General features: G+C 69.6%; 2 protein-coding genes and 1 pseudogene across 2 annotated transcripts; all 3 read left to right on the top strand.

Moving 5' to 3' along the window:
* Positions 1-333: 333 nt before the first annotated feature.
* On the top strand, positions 334-3542 carry LOC126653229 (uncharacterized; annotated as a pseudogene).
* Positions 3543-13940: 10398 nt separating this feature from the next.
* Positions 13941-15258, top strand: BAX (BCL2 associated X, apoptosis regulator). The gene is made up of 5 exons (XM_050340761.1): positions 13941-14013; positions 14414-14575; positions 14647-14782; positions 14864-14968; positions 15054-15258. The coding sequence occupies exons 1-5, from the start codon at positions 13985-13987 to the stop codon at positions 15153-15155; spliced, it is 534 nt and encodes a 177-aa protein (XP_050196718.1). The 5' UTR covers positions 13941-13984; the 3' UTR covers positions 15156-15258.
* Positions 15259-16906: 1648 nt separating this feature from the next.
* On the top strand, positions 16907-18733 carry LOC126653233 (ferritin heavy chain A-like). The gene is made up of 5 exons (XM_050340763.1): positions 16907-17096; positions 17330-17476; positions 17562-17687; positions 18037-18228; positions 18578-18733. Exons 1-4 carry the CDS (start codon positions 16995-16997, stop codon positions 18220-18222), a joined length of 561 nt encoding a protein of 186 aa, XP_050196720.1. The 5' UTR covers positions 16907-16994; the 3' UTR covers positions 18223-18228; positions 18578-18733.
* The last annotated feature ends 2075 nt before the right edge of the window (positions 18734-20808 follow it).

Here is a 20808-nt window from a genome sequence, read left to right on the forward strand (position 1 = left end):
CCCCGCCTCCGCACGTGCCCGGACGCCCCCCTCGCTCGAAGCAGCCGCACCCGAGAGCTCGGCGGGACCGTGCGGGGTTGGGGGGGTGTCCCGGACGTCGCGGAGCCCCCTCGGGAGGCGGGTGGGGGTCCCCGGGGTGAGGGGTGGGCGAGGCCGCGGGGAAGGTCCCGACGCCTGGGTGCCCCACCCCAAGGCTTTCCTGGGTTCTGCCCCCGGCACGGTCGGTCCCACTCGCTTTCATGGCATGGCTCCGCGCGGCCCGACGAGGGTCCCGGGGGCTTTTTGGGGGGGGTGTCTCGGGTCCCCGTGCGCCCCCCCCAGCTCGGCACCGCCATGGACTCGTTCCCTGCCAGCCCTGCTCTGGTAAGTGGGGGTCGTGCCCGCACCCTTCGTGTCCCCCCCAAACCCCCCCGCGCCCCTCTGGGATCCCCGCGAGACCCCCTCGGGGACCACCCCGGTGCCCTCCCAGGTCCCCCTCCTGCTCCTCCTGGCCGTGCCAGCCCCCGGCGGCTGCTGCTCCTTCGGCTTTAACCCCGTCGGCAGCACCTTCAGCACCCCACCTGAACAAGCTGGTGAGACTCCCCCCTCTCTCTCCCCAGGACTCCCCCTCCCCTCCCCTCCCGAGACCCCCGCACCTCTGGGACCCCCCAAACTCCTCTGGGATCCTACAGACCCTTTATGGGACCTCCGGGACCCAAAGGATTTCCCCGTGACGCCGCCCCCCTGCCCCAACACCCTGAACTCCTTCTTTTCCCAGGGAAAAGTCCCACCCTGGGTCCCGAAAACCCCTGACCCCCCATCCGCAATAGTTTGGGACCCCCTGAGCTCCCCTCCCCCCACTACCTCCCTGGGCTCTCTTTGGGGACCCCCGACCCCTCCTGCAGACCCCCTGGCTGCTCCTCGACTCACCCCCGTAGGCGATGCCCAGCAACTTGGAGCCGGTGAGCCCCTGACCCCCAACTCCTGCAGCCTCCGGCATCCCCTGATCCACCCAACCCCTGACCTGTGTGCCCCCACTCACCAGCCACTCGCCCCCGACCCCCAGGACAGCGGCTGCTCCCCTGTGGGGGCTGCACTTGAGGCGCGGTGCTGCGCCGCATGCTGGGGGGGTGGCGGGGGAGGGCCTGGCCCCCTGCCTCGGCGCCGTCATCGCCCACCTCAGCCGTGGCCGAGTGCCACATCCAGGTGAGGGGGCTCTGGGAGGGTCCCCTGGGGTGGGGGGGTGGGTTCCCTCCTCAGGGGCTGGGGAAGGCTCTGGGGGACACGCTGGGAGGTTCGTGGGGAGTGGGGGCTCTGATGGGGTTGGGGGTCCTCTCCAGAGGTCTCTGGGGTCGCGCATCTGTGAGGGGAGGGTCTCCAGGGAGTTCAGAGTAATTCAGGTCTCAGGGCTCTGGATCAGGGATTCGGAGGGGAGGGTCTCTAGGGAGTTCAGAGTAATTCGAGGGGGTCTCAGTGGGCCTGCGAGGCTCTGTAGGAGGTCTCTAGGAGTTCAGAGTAATTCGGGGGTCCCAGAGGTCTGGGAGGGCCCTGCGGGCATCTGTGGAGGGGGAGGGTCTCTAGGGAGTTCAGAGTAGCTGGGAGTCCCAGAGGGGCTCTGGGGGCCCTGAGGGGGCTGGGAGGTTCTCTGGAGTGTCCAGGCAGTTCCAGGGGTCTTGGAGGGAGCCCACCGGGCAGGGCTGTGGAGCTCTGGGGTTGGCACCCCAGAGAGGGGTGGGGACACCAGGAGGGTTGGGAGCTCTCTGGGGGCTCCTGTGACAACTCCAGGACCCCAGGGCTGTGGAGCTCTGGGTTGGCACCCCAGAGAGGGGTGGGGGACACCAGGGAGGGTTGGGGGGCTCTCTGGGGGCTCCTCGTGACAACTCCTCTAGGACCCCAGGGCTGTAGGAGCTCTGGGTTGGCACCCCCAGGAGGGGACACCAAGGAGGGGTTAGGGGCTCTCTGGGGCTCTCGTGACAACCCCCCCAGGACCCCAGGGCTGTGTCCGGCTGGGAGAGCTGCGACCGTGTCGCAGCTGCTGGAGACCCTCGGGCAGCACCTGCGGGAGCTCAGGAGACCCCCCACTTCCCGGGCTGTGCCCGCCTGCGCTACCGCCAGGTACCACCCCAGACCACCGGGGATCCCCCCTCTCCAACACCCCAGGACCCTGCTGATCCCTCCCTGCCTCCCCCAGAGCCCCCACATCCCCCGGGACCCCACTGATCCTCCCTGCCTCCCCCACCCAGCCCCCAACACCCCCAGGACCCGCTGATCCCTCCCTGCCTCCCCCACCCAGCCCCCAACACCCCAGGACCCTCTGATCCCTCCCTGCCTCCCCAGAGCCCCCACACTGCCCACCCACGGTGCAGCTCCAGGGGACCCTGGGGGCCAGGCAGGGGCCCCCACCCCGGCAGCCACGGGCTGGCACTGCTGGGGGCTGGGGGCACCCTGGGAGCTGGCGGCGGCCTGGGTGCTGTGGAGGCGGCCCTGTGCCCAGGTGAGGGTGCTGAGGGGCACTGAGAGGCACTGAGGGGGCACTGAGGATGCTGGGAGCACTGAGGGGCATTGAGAGCACTGGGGAGCACTGGAGGGCACTGGGGGCATTGGGAGGCATTGGGGCACTGGGGATGCTGGGGGCACTGGGGGCATTGGGGGCACTGGGGGCATGGAGGGCACTGAGGATGCTGGGGGCACTGGGGGCACTGGGGGGCACTGGGGGCAAGGAGGGCACTGAGGATGTTGGGGGCACTGGGAGCATTGGGATGCTGGGGGCACTGGGAGACGCTGGGGGCACTGGGGGCATGGGGGTTTGGGGACGCTGGGGACACTGGGAGGATGGGAGGTGCTGGGGTGTTGGGGACACTGGGGGCACTGGGGATGCTGGGGGCACTGGGGCATTGGGGGCACTGGGGCATTGGGGACACTGGGGGCATTGGGGCAAGGGAGGGCACTGAGGATGCTGGGGGCACTGGGGGCACTGGGGACGCTGGGGGCACTGGGAGGATGGGAGGTGCTGGGGTGTTGGGGACGCTGGGGGCACTGAGGATGCTGGGGACATTGGGGGCGCTGGGGGTGTTGGGGGCACTGGGGGACACTGGGGGTGCTGGGAGTGTTGGGTGTGTTGGGGACACTGGGGGCACTGGGGGTGTTGGGGATTTGTTGGGCACACTGGGGGACACTGGGGGCACTGGGGGTGTTGGGGATTTGTTGGGCACACTGGGGGACACTGGGGGCACTGGGGGTGTTAGGGGTGCCTCCCCTCTGTGCCCCCCCCACCCCCAGCCCTCCCAGGGCCCCCCAACATCGGAGCAGGACGGGACCTGAGCAGCCAAGCAGGAGTTGGGGACAGACACAGGTACTGTGGGGGACGACCCCAGGGGGACAATAAGTTCTCAGGGTGGGAGGGGGGCAGGGGAATGAATGGCCCCTCACTTTGTGCCCTTGTTCAGGCAGGCCTGAGCCACTGGTGACCCAGGAGATGGGGACCCCCCCCTCCAAGTGCCCACCCGGGGGGGGCTGCACCAGGACCTCCCAGAGCCACGGAGAGCCAGGGCCCCCAACCTGGCCCCCCCTGGCAAGGCCCATAAAGCTGGTGTTGAGACCCTGACTCTGAGCCTGCTCTGGGAGGAACTGGGAGGAGAAGGGACGAGTTTGTGGGACCAGGTGGGGTGGTACAGACCAGGCTGGCCCTGTCCTGCCCCACGGGGTCTTTATTTGGGGGGGGGGCAGCTCACAGGGTACAGACCAGGCTGGCCCTGTCCTGCCCTACGGGGTCTTTATTTGGGGGGGGGGCAGCTCACAGGGTACAGACCGGGCTGGCCCGTCCTGCCCTACGAGGTCTTTATTTGGGGGAGCAGCTCACAGGGTACAGACCGGGCTGGCCCTGTCCTGCCCCACGGGTTCTTTATTTGGGGGGGGGCAGCTCACAGGGTACAGACCAGGCTGGCCCCGTCCTGCCCCACGGGGTCTTTATTGGGGGGGCAGCTCACAGGGCACAGACCAGGCTGGCCCCGTCCTGCCCCACGGGGTCTTTATTGGGGGGGCAGCTCACAGGGCACAGACCAGGCTGGCCCTGTCCTGCCCCACGGGGTCTTTATTTGGGGGGCAGCTCACAGGGTACAGACCAGGCTGGCCCCGTCCTGCCCTCACAGGGTCTTTATTTGGGGGGCAGCTCACAGGGTACAGACCGGGCTGGCCCTGTCCTGCCCCACGGGTTCTTTATTGGGGGGCAGCTCACAGGGGCGGGGGTCTCTGGTAACGCAGCTGGGGCTGGGGCCAGCGGGGGGGCAGGAGGTAGAGCAGGGCCAGCAGGGCCAGCAGGGCCAGCAGCGTCAGCGCCCACGGCGCCCACGGCGACGCCCGCGGGGCCGGCTCCTCACGGCTCCCCGCCGGCCCCGAGTCCTCCTCTGAGTCCTCCTCCTGCTCCGTGTCCCCTGTCCCCTGGGCAGAGCGGTGGGCCGGGGGTCATACAGGGTGGGAAGGGGGGGTTCAGCGGCCGTGGGGAACCCCCAGGGACCCCAATGCCCCCTCCCTTACCGGGCTCGGTGCCGCCGGGGCCGTGATGTCCGTGGCCTGCTCGAGGGGGCACCACGGGCGCCTGAGGGAGGAGGAGGAGGAGGGGTGAGAGTGAGAAGGAGCAGGAGCAGGAGCCCCATGGCACAGCTGGACCAGTGGATCTCCCCGTTTCTGCCAGACCTAATTCCGGCCCTTTCCTCCCCATTTCTGAGCCCTGGGAGCTCTGGGAAGACTAAAGAGCGGGCTGGGCTGCGGGCCAGCGGGATGCCGTGCGGCCCCCGGGAGCCACAGCTGGGCTGGCATGTCCCCATTTCCACCCCCTCCCCTTCCTTCACCCTTGTGTCCTCCCCGCCCCTGTCTCCCCACCCAGCCCCACGTACATGGCCCAGGCGTCCCTCATCCGGCCCAGCTGCTGCCGCAGCTGCGTCGTCTCCAGCCGCAATTCCTGGGGGGAAAAGGGGCGTTTTCAGCACCCACCTCACCCCCAGAGACGGCGGCCACCGTGGGGGGCTGCTGTGGGCCAGGGGCTCCGTGTCCCCCACGCCGAGGGGCTCCGTGTCCCCCACGCTGAGGGTCTCCGTGTCCCCCACGCTGAGGGTCTCCGTGTCCCTCACCCCGAGGGGCTCCGTGTCCCCCACGCCGAGGGGCTCCGCTGTGTCCCAGGGGCTCTGTGTCCTCCCCCCTGAGGGGCTCTGTGTCCCCCACCCCGAGGGGCTCCGTGTCCCCCACCCCGAGGGGCTCCGTGTCCCCCACCCCGAGGGGCTCTGCTGTGTCCCAGGGGCTCCGTGTTCCCCACCCCGAGGGGCTCCGTGTCCCCCACCCTGAGGGGCCCACTGTGTCCCAGGGGCCCGTGTCCCCACAACCGAGGGGCTCAGTGTCCCCCACCCCGAGGGGCTCCGTGTCCCCCACCCCGAGGGGCTCTGCTGTGTCCCCCACGCTGAGGGGCTCTGCTGTGTCCCCCACCCCGAGGGGCTCCGTGTCCCCCACGCCGAGGGGCTCCGCTGTGGCCCAGGGGCTCCGTGTCCCCCACGCCGAGGGGCTCCGTGTCCCCCACCCCGAGGGGCTCCGTGTCCCCCACCCCGAGGGGCTCCGTGACCCCCACACTGAGGGGCTCCGTGTCCCCCACCCCGAGGGGCTCTGTGTTCCCCACCCCGAGGGGCTCCGTGTCCCCCACCCTGAGGGGCTCCGCTGTGTCCCAGGGGCTCCGTGTCCCCCACCCCGAGGGGCTCCGTGTCCCCCACCCCGAGGGGCTCCGCTGTGGGCCAGGGGCCTCGTGTCCCCACCCCGAGGGGCTCCGTGTCCCCACTCGAGGGGCCCGCTGTGTCCCAGGGGCTCCGTGTCCCCACCCCGAGGGGGCTCCGTGTCCCCACCCCGAGGGCTCTGCCTGGCCCAGAGGGCCCGTGTCCCCCACCCCGAGGGGCTCCGCTGTGGCCCAGGGGCTCGGTGTCCCCCCCACGGGGGCTCCGCAGGCCCAGGGCTCCGTGTCCCCCACCCCCGAGGGGCTCCGCTGTGTCCCAGGGCTCCGTGCCTCACCCGAGGGCTCCGCGGCCCAGGGGCCTGTGTCCCCACCCCGAGCCTGCTGTGGCCCATGGGCCCGTGTCCCCCACCCCGAGGGGCTCCGCTGTCCCAGGGGCTCCGCCCCACTCAGGGGCTCCGTGGTCCCCCACCCCGAGGGGCTCCGTGTCCCCCACCCGAGGGGCTCCGCTGTGTCCCAGCTCCGTGTCCTCCGTGTCCCCACGCCGAGGGGCTCCGTGTCCCCACCTCGGCAGAGAGGCCTGCCCAAGCCTGAGGCCTGCGGTCCCCACCCGAGGGGCCCCAGTCCCAGGCTCCGTGTCCCCACCCCGAGGGGCTCCGTTCAGGCCCAGAGGGCCTCGTGTCCCCACCCCGAGGGCTCCGCGTGCGGTGTGCCCAGGGGCTCCGTGTCCCCCACGCTCGAGGCTCAGTGTCCCCCGGCCCCGAGGGCTCCGTGTCCCCACCGCGGGGCTCCATGTTCTGCACCCTGAGGGCTCCGTGGTCCCCACCCTGAGGCTCGTGTCCCCATGCCGAGGGAGCTCCGCCGTGTCCCCAGGGCTCCGTGTCCTGTGCCCGAGGGGGCTCCCGTGTCCCCACCCGAGGGGCCTGCTGTGCCCAGAGGGGCTCCGTGTCCCCCCACCCCGAGGGGCTCCGCTGTGTCCCAGGGCCCGTGTCCCCCACTCCAAGGGGCTCCGTGTCCCCCACCCCGAGAGGCTCCAGTGTCTCCCCACCGAGGGGCTCTGCTGTGTCCCAGGGGCTCCGTGTCCCCACCCCGAGGGCTCCGTGTCCCCCACGCTGAGGGGCTCTGCTGTGTCCCAGGGGCTCCGTGTCCCCCACCCTGAGGGTCTCCGTGTCCCCCACCCGAGGGCTCCGTGTCCCCACCCCGAGGGGCTCCGTGTCCCCACCCCGAGGGCTCCGCTGTGTCCCACCCCGAGGGGCTCCGTGTCCCCCACGCCGAGGGGCTCCGCTGTGGCCCAGGGGCTCCGTGTCCCCCACGCCGAGGGCTCCGTGTCCCCACCCCGAGGGGCTCCGTGTCCCCACGCCGAGGGCTCGGTGTCCCCCACCCCGAGGGGCTCCGTGTCCCCCACGCCGAGGGGCTCAGTGTCCCCCACCCCGAGGGGCTCCGTGTCCCCCACGCCGAGGACTCCCATGTTCCCCACCTGAGGGCTCCGTGCCCCCCACCCTGAGGCCCGTGTCCCCATGCCGAGGGGCTCCGCTGTGTCCCGAGGGCTCCGTGTCCCCATGCCGAGGCCTGTGTCCCCACCCGAGGGGCTCCGCTGTGTCCCAGGGGCTCCGTGTCCCCCACCCCGAGGGGCTCCATGTCCCCCACCCCGAGGGGCTGGCTCGGGACACGCCGTACCTGCACCGCCCGGTCGTACTCCTCCAGCGCCACCGCCAGCTCCTGCGCCCGCCGCCCCGCCTGCGGGACAGGCCCAGCGTGAGGGGCTGCGGGGGGCTCTGGGGGTGGCTCTGGGGGGGGCTCTAGGGGGGGGCACAGGCAGGGCAGCGCTCACCTGGGCAAGGGCAGCGTCCCGGGCAGAGAGGAGCGCGGTGTCACGGCAGAGCTGGGCCTGGGCGGAGGGGAGAGGGGGTCGTCGCACCATCCCCGGCGCTGCCCGGCGGGGAGGCCGCCACCGGCACCGGCACTTACCTCCAGGTCAGCCACGCGGGCCGCCTGCGCCTGGATCTGCTCCCGCAGCCCCTGCCCCTCGGCGATCAGCCGCCGGTTCTGCTCGGGGCAAAGAGGGGCCGGGGTTTCGCCGCGGCACCGCGACACCGGGGCAGCCCCTCGGTCCCGGCCTCACCTCCTCCTGGAGACCCTCGGCCCGCAAGCACAGGCTCCGCTGCTCCTTCTCCTGGGGAAGGCGGGCGGGGGCTGTGAGGTGGGAGTGGGGCAGGAGTCACGGCGTGGTGACCTCACACCTCGAGCGCCGCTCACCATGTGCCGAGCGTGCCGCCGGAGCTCGCCGTTCTCCTCCTCCAGCCCCTTCGCCACGGCCTTCAGGTCCTCCAGCTCCTCAGCGGCCGCCCGGGCCTGCTCCAGCGCCTGCCGGCTGCTGCCGGGGGTGAGAGGGCAACAAAGGTACTTCGGTGTCCCCAGAGCAGCCAGGCAGGAGCCACCACCCTGCACCCACTCCACACCTCCGCAGCTGAGCCTGGAGCTGAGCCGTCTCCTCGGCCAGGCGGGCGTTCAGCTCCTCGGCCAGCTCGGCGTCCCGCTGCAGCTTCGTGTTGTGGGCGGCCAGCTGCCTGGCACGGCTGCGCAGCCCGGCGGCTTCAGCGCTGCCGGGGAGTTCCTCCAGTCTGGGGGTGCTCCGGGGATGGGGGCCCCGAGCACGGCCAGGGCCGGGATGTCCCCGAGGTCTCGACACTTACAGGCTGGTGGCGTCCGTGTCGCCGCCACCGTCGCCACCCTGGAGCTGGGCAGCTGCCGGGGCCACGTGGCTGTCCTCCTCTGCGGGATGGGGACACGGGACATCGTGGTGGTGTCCCCACTGTGGGCCCCCCACCCTGATTTCCCTTTCCTGCACTGACACCCACCAGCCAGCGCCGGGCTGGGCTCGCCGCTCTCCGTGTCCTCCCGCTCCTCGCCGAGCCATGCGCTCCTGCAGGGACACAGAGCCATCCGTGGGCACGTGGAGCAGCGGCACCGACCTGCCCTGCTGGCCTCGGGACTGACCGCTGTCCTTACACTGACCCTGACCCCGGCACTGCCCCCGGCACCGACCTGCCCTGCTGGCCTCAGGACTGACCGCTGTCCTACACTGATCCTGCCCCCGGCACCGACCTGCCCTGCTGGCCTCGGGACTGACCGCTGTCCTTACACTGACCCTGCCCCCGGCACCGACCTGCCCTGCTGGCCTCGGGACTGACTGCTGTCCTACACTGACCCTGCCCCCGGCACCGACCTGCCCTGCTGGCCTCGGGACTGACCGCTGTCCTTACACTGACCCTGCCCCCGGCACTGACCTGCCCTGCTGGCCTCGGGACTGACCGCTGTCCTTACACTGACCCTGCCCCTGTTACTGCCCCCGGCACCGACCTGCCCTGCTGGCCTCGGGACTGACCGCTGTCCTTACACTGACCCTGCCCCCGGCACCGACCTGCCCTGCTGGCCTCGGGACTGACCGCTGTCACCTGACACTGACCCCGGCACCGACCTGCCCTGCTGGCCTCAGGACTGACCGCTGTCCTACACTGACCCTGCCCTGTTACTGACCCGGCACCGACCTGCCCTGCTGGCCTCAGGACTGACCGCTGTCCTTACACTGACCCTGCCCCCGGCACCGACCTGCCCTGCTGGCCTCGGGACTGACCGCTGTCCTTACACTGACCCTGCCCCTGTTACTGACCCCGGCACCGACCTGCCCTGCTGGCCTCGGGACTGACCGCTGTCCTACACTGACCCTGCCCCTGGCACCGACCTGCCCTGCTGGCCTCGGGACTGACCGCTGTCCTTACACTGACCCTGCCCCCGGCACCGACCTGCCCTGCTGGCCTCGGGACTGACCGCTGTCCTTACCCTGACCCTGTTACTGACCCGTCCTGCCGGCACGCTGCGATCCAGCCGCCCATGGCCGCTCGGAACCGGGGCAGGTCCAGGGCGGCCCCCGAGGCCTCGGGGTCCAGCGCCCGCCGCAGGGCCCTCAGCCGCCCGTCGTGCCCGCTGTGCCCGGTCACCGCTGCCACGTACTCAACCACCCGCTGCGGCAGCACCGTCCCTGCGGTGGGCACCGGTCAGGGCCGAGGCCTCCCCGGCCCCGGGCAGGGGGAAAAGGGGGTATTGGGCCCAGGGGGGGGTTTGTCCCGTCCACCTGTGCGCTCGGGGTCACAGGCGGCGAAGGTGCAGTCGAGGGCAAACTCGTCCGAGCAGCCGCTCTCGGCCGGGGCTGGGGGAGACACGGCGGGTCGTGAGGGGGGGGGTCCCGGCTCTCCCTCCCTCCCTCCCTCCCACCTCCCGCGGGCCCTCACGGTCCCCACCCAGCGGGGGCCCGGTGGCTGCCGGGGAGCAGGGGCCCTCTGCGGCCATCCTGGGGGTGGCTCGGGGCTCCCCCTGCCCCGGGGTCGTTTGTTTTGGGGGTCCCGGGGGGTCGCGGGCCTGAGGCGGGGTCGGGGTCCCGTCGTGAAGGGGGGGTTGGAAATCGCCTCAGGGCGGGGAGGGGGCGGGGCCTGGCGCGAGCCGTTCCCGCCCAGAGGGGAAAGGGGCGGGGCCACCTCGGCTGGCCCGAAGGCAGGGGCGGGGGCAGGGGCGTGGCCAGGGGCGTGGCCAGGCGGGGTCGGATTTTGGAAGGGGGGGGTCCCCACGTGTCGATCTTCGCGGGTCGGGGGTCCCGGTCCCTGTCCCGGTCCCTGTCCCGATCCTTGTCCCGGTCCCTGTCCCGGTCCCTGTCCCGGTCCTTGTCCCGATCCCTGTCCCGATCCCTGTCCCGGTCCTTGTCCCGATCCCTGTCCCGATTCCTGTCCCGGTCCTTGTCCCGGTCCCTGTCCCGGTCCTTGTCCCGATCCCTGTCCCGGTCTCTGTCCCGGGTCCCTGTCCCGGTCCTTGTCCCGATCCCTGTCCCGGTCCTTGTCCCGATCCCTGTCCTGGTCTCTGTCCCGGTCCCTGTCCCAGTCCCCGACTCCGTCTTGTTGCTTCCCGCCGGCTTTATTGAAAGACAGACCACTGGCAAACACCTCCCCCCCTACCCCCCACGCCGCCCTTCCACCATTCCCCAGCCTCTCAGAGCCCCCGCAGCAGCTTCTCATAGTGGGGGTCCAGGTTCCTGACCAGGAACATCGACAGCATCAGCAGGGCGAGCTAGGAGCAGAGAGCTGAGTCAGCAACCTGACCTGCCCGGATCCTCTGAGACCCCACCCCAACCACCCTGAACATCCCCCTTCCAGCCCTCTGACCCCACCACGGCCAACCTGAAACCCCCCTGAACCCCCCGGGTCACCCCCAGTCCACCCATGCCAGCTCAGCCCCCTCACCTCCCCCAGGCCAATGCCCAGGCACACCCCCGTGACGGTGACCAGGTTTGCAGCCAGCCAGTCCCGGACGCCCGCGGCGCAGCCCTGTGGGAGGAGGAGGAGGACGGGGAGGTGTGTGACAATCAGGGGTCACCTGGAGAGCCCCCCTGCCCAAATCTCCAGGAGCTCTGTGACCCCCACCCCGGTGCCTCACCTTGGGGAAGATGTCACCGGGGGCAGCTGCGAGGCAGCGGCCGTGGGGCAGCGTCCCTGGGGTGCTGTGGGTGCTGTTGGGGGCCCTGAGGCAGGAGCAGGCGACAGTCTCAGCCTCGTCCGTGTCCCCAGAGGGTCCATCCCGGTGCTCCCAATCCTGGCGCCCATTCCAGCCGCAGCAGCCGAGCTGGGGGAGGCAGGGGGTCAGTGGGGTGGCTGTGGCTGTGCCTGGGGTGGGTGGGGGCTCTGTGGGGGTCTCACCTGCTGCTGGACAGCATCCCAGCCCTCGTGGGGGTCCCCAGGCGGTCCCTGAGCTGGGTACTCCTGGATCAGCCTCTGCGCGTAGGTGGCCACCTTGGTGGCCAGCTGGGCGGGGGGAGTGCAGGGTGAGAGCAGCCCTGCCCCCTGGTCCTGTCCCCCACCCCACCCCCAAAAAGCCCCAGGGTCCCCCAGTACTCACAGCAGCGCTGCGTGTAGACGATGACGCCCACCGTGATCTGGGCAACGAAGAGCAGCAGCAGGACCCCGAAGTACTTCAGGGACAAATGGAGGGATGGTTCAGCCAGGACCCCCCAGCCCCCTTCTTGGGGGGCGCAGAGGGGTCCCCCACCACCAGCACAGGATGTGGTGGCAGCACGTGGCCCGCGGTCGCGCCAGGAAATTGCAGCACAGCTCCCAGTTCTGCAGCCCCCTCCCCCTTGGACCACCCCCCGACCCCCCAGCCCCCAGCTTACCAGCATGAGCAGCACCTTGACCTCCTTGAGGGCCCCCAGGCAGCCCAGGAACCCCAGCAGCATCGTGACGATGCCGACCCCGCAGAAGCCGTAGGACCAGACCCTCAGGCTGACCAGCGGTGACCCTGGGGGGCACACGGGGGGTCGTAGGACCAACCAGACCCTCAGATTGACCAGCGGTGACCCTGGGGGGCACACGGGGGGTCAGGGTCCCCCTTTTTCCACTCCCCCAGCTCAGGGTGCCCCAGGGTCCCAGGGTCCCTTACCCAGCACGGCGGCGAAGCTCTGCCGGTCGAAGAGGACCCAGAGGCCGAAGGCGAGGAGGAGGGTGCCCAGGGCCTGGGGGGGGTCGAGGGGGGGCACCCAAGCCGGGTCAGCAAATTGGGGACCCTCCGGTGCCTGTGAAACTGTTGGCCCCCCCCCCCCAAGGCGTAGCTGGGCCCCTCCCAGGTCTCCCTATCCCCCTATGTCCCCAGGTGCCCCATCTGCCCTTGTCCCCATCTCCCCATCCCTTCAGCCCCGCACCCTCCCATCTACCCCCTGCCCCTCACTCTCCCGCCCCCGAGTCCCTCCCCAGCCCCGCGTAGCCCCCCCAGCTCCCCGCCGCGACCGCACTCACGAAGAAGAAGAGGTTGAGGAGGAAGAGAAAGCGCTTGGCGCAGCCCAGGCAGCCTCTGGGGCTCATGTCTGCTCGAGGGTGGTCGCGGCCGCACGCCCGGAGCCGGTGCCCACCCCGGGCCTGAGCCCCGCACAGCCCCGCGGGCGGCCCCGCCCGTCCCCTTCGGGTGCCTCGGGCCCCGCAGGAAGCGCCGGGGGCGGTGGAAGCGCCGCGGGGGCGTCGCGAGTGGTGCGGCCCCCGGACCCCCGTCGAGAGCGTGTGATGGACCCCCGGTATCGGTGTGGGACCCCCTCATCGACGCCTGGGGAGGGTCTGTGACCGACACCCCCCATCGACCCCCTTCCCCACCCCGGTATCGGTGTGAGACCCCCTCATCGACGCCTGGGGAGGGTCTGTGACCCCACACTCGACCCTAGGGTGTCTGCGACCCCTCACATCGACCCCGAAATGTCGGTGTGTGATCCCCAGCGACCCCTGGGGAGTGTCCGTGATGCGACCCCAGGGACCCTGAGGTGTCTGCGTGACCCCCCAGCGACCCCCAAAGTGTCTCTGTGTGTCGACCCCCAGGGACCCCCGAAGTGTCTGTGTGTGCTGACCCCCAGGGACCCTAGGGTGTCTCCGTGTGTGACCCCAGGGACCCCCGTGAGTTTCTCCGTGTGCGATCCCCAGGGACCCCCGTGGGTATCCGTGTGCGACCCCCAGGGACCCCCGGGGGTATCTCCGTGTGCGACCCCCAGGGACCCCCTAAAGGTCTGTGTGTCGACCCCCAAGGACCCCCGGGGGTATCTCCGTGTCCGACCCCCAAGGACCCCTGAAGTGTCTGTGTGTCTGACCCCAGGGACCCCCGGGGGTATCTCCGTGTGCGACCCCCGGGGGTATCTCCGTGTGTGACCCCCAGGGACCCCCGGGGGTATCCGTGTGTGACCCCCGGGGGTATCTCCGTGTGCGACCCCCGGGGGTATCTCTGTGTTCGCCGCCCCCCCCCCGGTGACCGCGGGGGTCCCGGTGAAGACGCCGCGTGGGCGTGGCCGAGCCCCGATGGGCGTGGCAAGGTGGGGGGGGGCGTGGCCTCACCGGGCCCCGTAGCACGTTGTCCTTCGTCACGTGACTCGGGCGCGGCTCCCGCTCCGCTCGGCCGGTGTCACGTGACGCCGGCGGGCACACCACGTGGTCCGGGCGCGATGGCGGCGGCGGCGGCTTCGGCCCAGCGGGGCGGCGGCGGCGGCGGCGGCAGCGGCAGCGGCGATCCCGGGGCCGGGACCGGGGCTGGAGCCGGGGCTGGGGGCGGCTCCGGCGGCCGCGAGCCCGCCCCGGCCCCGGGGGGCGGCGGTGAGTGTGGCGCCGGGACCCCCGCGGGGGGCGCGGCCTGTGCGGGCCTTGGGGGGAGCGGCGGCCAGGGCCGGTGCCCCCGCGTTCCCCCGGGTCAGCGCCCCGCTCTTCGCAGGGGGCCTCCTCGGACCAGATCATGCAGACGGGGGCGATCCTGCTGCGGGCGTGAGTGGGGGAGCTGGGGGCCCGCCGGGAGGAGGGCTGGGGAGCTGGGGGCGAGGGGAGGGGGCGAGGGGAGGGGGCGAGGGGAGGACCCGGGGAGTGCAGGGGGCACTTGGGGGTGCGGAGGCAGCCTCGAAGCTGGGGGACTGGGCAGACGGAAGGGACTTGGGGGTCCTGAGAAGAGAAAGGGTCGGGAGGGACACGGGGGTCGTGGGGGCACTTGGGGTGCAGGGGGCACTTGGGGGATTTGGGGCACAGGTGGTGGGACACGGAGGGAGGACTTGGGAGGACGCAGGACCTCGGGGATCACAGCGGGGATTTGGGGGTGTGCAGGGGTGGGGTGGGGACACGCGTTGCCGGGCGGTCCCCCAGAGTGGCAGGGGTCCCTCTGCGCCGCCCCCAGGTTCGTGCGGGACCGCGTGGAGCGCTGCGGGGACCCGCAGGCCGTGGCGCTGAGCGTGGCCGAGCTGGGCGAGCCCCAGCCCAGCAGCCCCGACACCAAACGCCTCAGCGAGTGCCTGCGGCGCATCGGCGACGAGCTCGACAGCAACATGGAGCTGCAGAGGTAACGGGGGGGGGGGTCCCGCCGTCCATCCCGACCCCTCCCCGCGGCACTGACGGGCCCCGCCTCCCCAGGATGATCGAGCAGGTGGGCTGCGACGCCCCCAAGCAGCTCTTCTTCCGCGTGGCCAAGGAGATGTTTGCCGACGGCGCCTTCAACTGGGGCCGCGTCGTCGCCCTCTTCTACTTCGCCTGCAAGCTGGTTCTGAAGGTGGCTGCGTCCCTGACCCCTCTGTAGCCCCCTCCCCAGCCCTGCTTTGGCCCCCCCTGACCCCTCCCTGTCCCCCCCCAGGCGCTCTGCACCAAGGTCCCCGAGCTGGTGCAGACCATCCTGGGCTGGACCTTGGAGTACCTGCGGGAGCACGTGCTGGCCTGGATCCAGGCCCAGGGCGGTTGGGTGAGTCCTGGACCCCCCCTCGCTCCCCAGGGGAAGCTTTGGGGGGTCCCTGAGGTGATATCTCCCCCCTCTGTGCCCCCCCCAGGAAGGGCTGCTCTCGCACTTCGGCACCCCGACCTGGCAGACCATCACCATCTTCGCCGCCGGCGTCCTCACCGCCTCGCTCACCATCTGGAAGATGTCCTAGGCTCTTGGGAGGGTGGGGAAGGGGGCTGTGACCCCTCCCCACAACAATCCTCACCCCCTCCCTGGCCTGGCCTGGCCCGGCCCTGCCGGCAGGGATGGTGCTGACCCCCTCTCCCCCGTGCCTTCCAGGGGCAGGGGGCTTTTAACACCCAGGACTTGCTGGCCTGGACTTTGGGAGGGGTGGTTGAGCTGTGGGGACCCTCCCCTCCTCTCCCTCCCTCCTTCCCTCCCCCCAAAAAAAGCTGTGGCACCCCCTTCCCCACCAAACCCTTCTGCCATGGCTGGGCCCATACCAGATTTGGGGAGGGGGTTAGCGGGGTGGGGGTCACTCCACTCCCTCCCACATTTCCCAGCCCCAGTGCTGGGCCCCTCCTGAGGGGTAGGGGGCCACAAGCCCCGCTTTTCCCCCTCCCCCCCCGGCCTCAGAGCGGTTCAACCCCAGGACTTGCGGTGCTTTTTTTTTGGGGGTCCTGCAGTTCCACCCCCAGATGTGGGGGTGGGGTGTCTGTGACCCCCCAAAATGTGGGGTGAGGGGGTGGGGAGGTTGCAGCCCCAGCTGCAGGTGGAGTATTTATTGGGGGCTCCCTGTCCCCAGAAGGGCCCCCAGGTGCAATACCCCCTCCCAGGGCGGAGGCTCTCAGGGTGGGGGGCCGTGCCCCCTGTTTACACCCCCTCCTCCCCCAGCCCCTCAGGGGTCCCCACTCGGCAATCCCTGAGGACCTGCCCCGGACCCCTCCCCCACCCCCACGGTGCTCTTTGGGGATGTCGTGACGCGGTGACGTCATCGGGGACGCCCCCTCCCAAACAGGGGCGCGGGGACCCTGCCTCACCCCCTCCCCCACCCCACCCCAGCCTTTTCTCGATGGTTTTTTGTTGGTTTTTTTTTGTTTTCCTTCTCTTTTTTTGTACCTTGTTTTGTATCTCAGGAATTTCAACGGGAATTAAAAAAAAAAAAAAAAAAAGCAAACGCGGCGCTTCTTGTGCCCCCTGGGTGAGGGTCAACACCCACCTCGATGGGGTCACGTCTTTTTGGGGGGAGGCTGGCTGAGTGCAGGAGGGAGCCCAAGGAGTAAAAACCCAAAGGAAGAACTGTAGGGTCGGGGGCTGCCCTAAACCCCTCATCCCCCCATTTTCCCCCGGCACCCCCACCCCCGCGCTTCTCCCAGCCCTGAGGAAAAGCCGAGTCAGCACTTCCAGGGGCCAAGTTCCCTTTTATGGCCTCAGGGGCTGAGTCAGCTCCTTCCCCGCCCCCATCGTGACCCCCGGCCCCGGTCATCGAACTCCACCGGGCGGGCGATCGCTGCCTCGCCAAGCGGGGCAGGACCGAGCCCACCCCCAAAATTCCCCCTGATCGCCCCTTTCCAGCTCCTCCCCTCCCCTCAACCCCCGGCAGGCTCCTGGTGCCCCCAGCCCAGCAGGGAGCAGGGGCTCCCTCGAACCACACCCCCACCCCCGGGAGACCCTGCCCACCCCCCCTGGGAGACCCCTGCCCAGGGTGAGAACCCTGGTGAGCTCCGACCCTCCAATCCTGCCCAGTCACGCTGACTGGGCCCGTTGTGACAAACAGGGACAAGGGCCAGGCCACCGCGCCTTCCGGGCGGGAGCGGGAGTGGAGGGGGTCCCTGGGCAGGAGGGTGGTCCCCCACCCCAACCCACCCCCTTTCCCGCCCACCGGTGAAGAAGGGATAAAACCCCCTCTGCGGGGCTTTGTGCGGCCAGAGCCGCGTTCTCGCTTCAACAGTGCTTGAACGGAACCGGCTGCCCCTTCGGCTCCCTCTCCCTCCCCGTCCATTCCATCTGTCTGTCTGTCTGTCCGTCCATCCCGTCCATCCCGTCCATCATGGAGTCCCAGGTCCGCCAGAATTACCACCGAGACTGCGAGGCCGCCGTCAACCGCATGGCCAACATGGAGCTCCACGCGTCCTACGCCTACCTCTCCATGGTAGGGGGGCTTTGTGGGGGGCTGAGGGACACCCCCTTCCCCCCACCACCACCACCACCTCCCCCGAGCGCCCTCCTGCACCCCCAAAAACCCGACGGCGATGGGGCGGCGCCGCCTGCCAGGGCGAGATAACGGGCTGCTGGTGGTGGTGATGATGATGGAAGGGTTTTTTGGGGGAGTCCCGGTGGGCTCTTTCTGATCCGCCCTCCCCTCCCCTCCCCTCCCCTCCTTAGGGCTTTTACTTCGAGCGGGACGATGTGGCGCTGCCGCGGCTCGGCCGCTTCTTCCTGGAGCAGGCTCGGGAGGAGCGGGAGCACGCCCAGGGGCTCCTGCGCTTCCAGACGCGCCGCGGCGGCCGCGTCTTGCTGCAGGACATCAAGGTTTGGGCCGGGGGCTGCGGGTGGGGCTGGGGTCGTGGGGGTCCCTGCGGTGACGCTCCCTTGCCCTCCCTTCCTTCCCCCCCAGAAGCCGGAGCGGGACACTTGGGGGTCGGCGCTGGAGGCGGTGGAGGCGGCGCTGCAGCTCGAGAAGTCGGTGAACCAGGCGCTGCTGGACCTGCACGCTCTGGCCTCCGAGAAGGGAGACCCCCACGTGAGTCCTCCTCGACCCCCCCCCGAAGCATCTGCGCCCCCCAAGACGACGTTTCTCTCTCTTTCCCTGCACATCTGCGCCCCCCAAACGACGTTTCCCTCTCTTTCCCTGCACATCTGTGCCCCCCAAACGACGTTTCCCTCTCTTTTCCTGCACATCTGCGCCCCCCAAACGACGTTTCCCTCTCTTTCCCTGCACATCTCTGCCTCGGGGGTCCACCCCTGTGCTCCCCTGGACATTTTTGGGACCTCCAGCTGCCCTCCCTTGGGAGTCTCTGCCTCCTCCAGCCCCCCCTGTGGGCTGAGCCCCCCGACTCCAGCCCTGCCTGATCTCCCCTTTTTCCCCGCAGCTCTGCGACTTCCTCGAGTCTCACTACCTGGACGAGCAAGTGAAAGCCATCAAGGCGCTGGGGGACCACGCCACCAACCTGCGGCGCCTCGGCGGCACCGGCGGCTCCACCGGCCCCGCCCCGGCCCCGGCCGGCCTCGGGGAGTACCTGTTCGACCGCCTGAGCCTGGAGGAGGAGCGCAGCTGAACCCCCGAGCCCCGCCCTACCCGGGGACCGGACCCCCAGACCCTCGTAACCCCTGAGCCCCGCCCGGGACCCCCAGAGCCCCGCCTGGGACCCCCAGGCCCCGCCTGGGACCCCCTCGAGGCCCCGCCCGGGACCCCCGAGCCCCGCCTGGGACCCCCCGCGAGCCCCGCCGGGACCCCCGAGCCCCGCCCGGGACCCCCCAGACCCTCGTAACCCCAGGCCCCGCCCGGGACCCCCCGAGCCCCGCCCGGGACCCCCCAGACCTCGTAACCCCGAGCCCCGCCTGGGACCCCCACCTGAGCCCCGCCTGGGACCCCCAGACCCTCGTAACCCCAGGCCCCGCCCGGGACCCCCAGAGCCCCGCCCGGGACCCCCCCAGACCCTCGTAACCCCCGAGCCCCGCCCGGGACCCCCCCAGACCCTCGTGAACCCCCGAGCCCGCTCCACAGGGGCTTTGCCTGCTGGGCCACCCCCCCAGCACGACTCCAATAAAGGGTCTGTCCTAGCGCCATTCCCGCCTCCTTTGTTGCCTTTGGGTGGCCCCGAGGGGGACCCTCCCCATTCCCAGAGCTTCAGTTCCTTCCCCATCCCCAGAGCTTCAGTTCCTTCCCCATCCCCAGAGCTTCAGTTCCTTCCCCATCCCCAGAGCTTCACTTCCTTCCCCATCCCCAAAGCTTCACTTCCTCCCCCATCCCCAGAGCTTCACTTCCTTCCCCATCCCCAGAGCTTCACCCCCTTCCCCATCCCCAGAGCTTCACTCCCTTCCCTATCCCCAAAACTTCACTCCCTTCCCCATCCCCAGAGCTTCAGTTCCTTCCCCATCCCCAGAGCTTCAGTTCCTTCCCCATCCCCAAAACTTCACCCCCTTCCCCATCCCCAAAACTTCACTTCCTTCCCCATCCCCAGAGCTTCACTCCCTTCCCCATCCCCAAAACTTCACTTCCTTCCCCATCCCCAGAGCTTCAGTTCCTTCCCCATCCCCAAAACTTCACTCCTTCCCCATCCCCAGAGCTTCACTTCCTCCCCCATCCCCAGAACTTCACTCCCTTCCCCATCCCCAGAGCTTCACTCCCTTCCCCATCCCCAGAGCTTCAGTTCCTTCCCCATCCCCAGAGCTTCACTTCCTTCCCCATCCCCAGAGCTTCACTCCCTTCCCCATCCCCAGAGCTTCACTCCCTTCCCCATCCCCAAAACTTCACCCCCTTCCCCATCCCCAGAGCTTCACTCCCTTCCCCACCCCCAAAGCTTCACTCCCTTCCCCATCCCCAAAACTTCACTTCCTTCCCCATCCCCAGAGCTTCAGTTCCTTCCCCATCCCCAAAACTTCACTTCCTTCCCCATCCCCAGAGCTTCACCCCCTTCCCCATCCCCAGAGCTTCACTCCCTTCCCCATCCCCAAAACTTCACTTCCTTCCCCATCCCCAGAGCTTCACTTCCTTCCCCATCCCCAGAGCTTCACTCCCTTCCCCATCCCCAAAACTTCACTCCCTTCCCCATCCCCAAAACTTCACTCCCTTCCCCATCCCCAAAACTTCACTTCCTCCCCCATCCCCAAAACTTCAGTTCCTTCCCCATCCCCAAAGCTTCAGTTCCTTCCCCATCCCCAAAGCTTCACTTCCTCCCCCATCCCCAGAGCTTCACTTCCTTCCCCATCCCCAAAACTTCACTCCCTTCCCCATCCCCAGAGCTTCAGTTCCTTCCCCATCCCCAGAGCTTCAGTCCCTTCCCCATCCCCAAAGCTTCACTCCCTTCCCCATCCCCAGAGCTTCACCCCCTTCCCCATCCCCAAAACTTCACTTCCTTCCCCATCCCCAAAACTTCACTTCCTTCCCCATCCCCAAAACTTCACTCCCTTCCCCATCCCCAAAACTTCACTTCCTCCTTCTCGGAATCCTCTCCATTTCCTGCTTTTCCGAAGCTCCCTTCTACCCCTCTTTTTCCCAAAACTCCTTCAATTTTCCCCTTTTCCAAATTTCCTCCGATTCCTCCTTTTCCAAATAACCTTCCTCTCCTTTTTTTTTTTTTTTGAATTTCCAAAACTGCTCGAGTTTCCCCCTTTTCCCAAATCCCGGGCAGTTCCTCCTTTCCCAGAGCACATTAACCTGGCTAAACTCCCTCGTTTCCCGCTGGTTTTTCCCTGGAAAAATCCTGTCCGGGACCGCTTTTCCCGTGGAAAAACTCGGGAAGGGGGCGTGTCCTCCCCCCGAACCCCGCCCTTTTCGCGCCTTGCCGAGCTCCCATTGGTTCGCTGCGCCGTCAATCACCCCCTTAACCTCCCGCCTTGGCCACGCCCCCTCGCGCTCCCATTGGCTCCTCGCACTGTCAATCAGGCAGAGCAAGTGGGCGGAACCTCCCTGTGATTGACAGCGCTCTTGCCCAATCATCGCCCGCTCCCTGCTCCTCCCCACGTACGGGGGGTTTTTTTTTGGGGGTGTTTTTTTGGGGGGAGGTTTTTGGGGGGCGAAGGGACCCCCTGGGACCCCCCGGGCCCCCCTCCTGAGGCCCCTCGGGGGGCGGGCAGAGGGCCGGAACAGCTTCGGGGGCGCAGGACCCCGGGGTGAGGGGGAAGGGAGGGACCCCAGGGGT

The sequence above is a fragment of the Myiozetetes cayanensis genome, unplaced genomic scaffold, assembly GCF_022539395.1.
Source record: "Myiozetetes cayanensis isolate MyiCay16 unplaced genomic scaffold, myiCay2020 scf99, whole genome shotgun sequence".
In the NCBI taxonomy this organism is placed as follows: Eukaryota; Metazoa; Chordata; class Aves; order Passeriformes; family Tyrannidae; genus Myiozetetes; species Myiozetetes cayanensis.

Bases quoted from the DNA above. Each gene is read 5' to 3' on its own strand.
- BAX (XM_050340761.1), top strand. From the start codon at position 13,985: ATGCAGACGGGGGCGATCCTGCTGCGGGC. The intron at 14,014-14,413 runs GTGAGTGGGGGA...CGCCGCCCCCAG, and splicing joins GGGGCGATCCTGCTGCGGGC to GTTCGTGCGGGACCGCGTGG. The intron at 14,576-14,646 runs GTAACGGGGGGG...CCGCCTCCCCAG, and splicing joins AGCAACATGGAGCTGCAGAG to GATGATCGAGCAGGTGGGCT.
- LOC126653233 (XM_050340763.1), top strand. From the start codon at position 16,995: ATGGAGTCCCAGGTCCGCCAGAATTACCACCGAGACTGCGAGGCCGCC. The intron at 17,097-17,329 runs GTAGGGGGGCTT...TCCCCTCCTTAG, and splicing joins CCTACGCCTACCTCTCCATG to GGCTTTTACTTCGAGCGGGA. The intron at 17,688-18,036 runs GTGAGTCCTCCT...TTTTCCCCGCAG, and splicing joins CCGAGAAGGGAGACCCCCAC to CTCTGCGACTTCCTCGAGTC.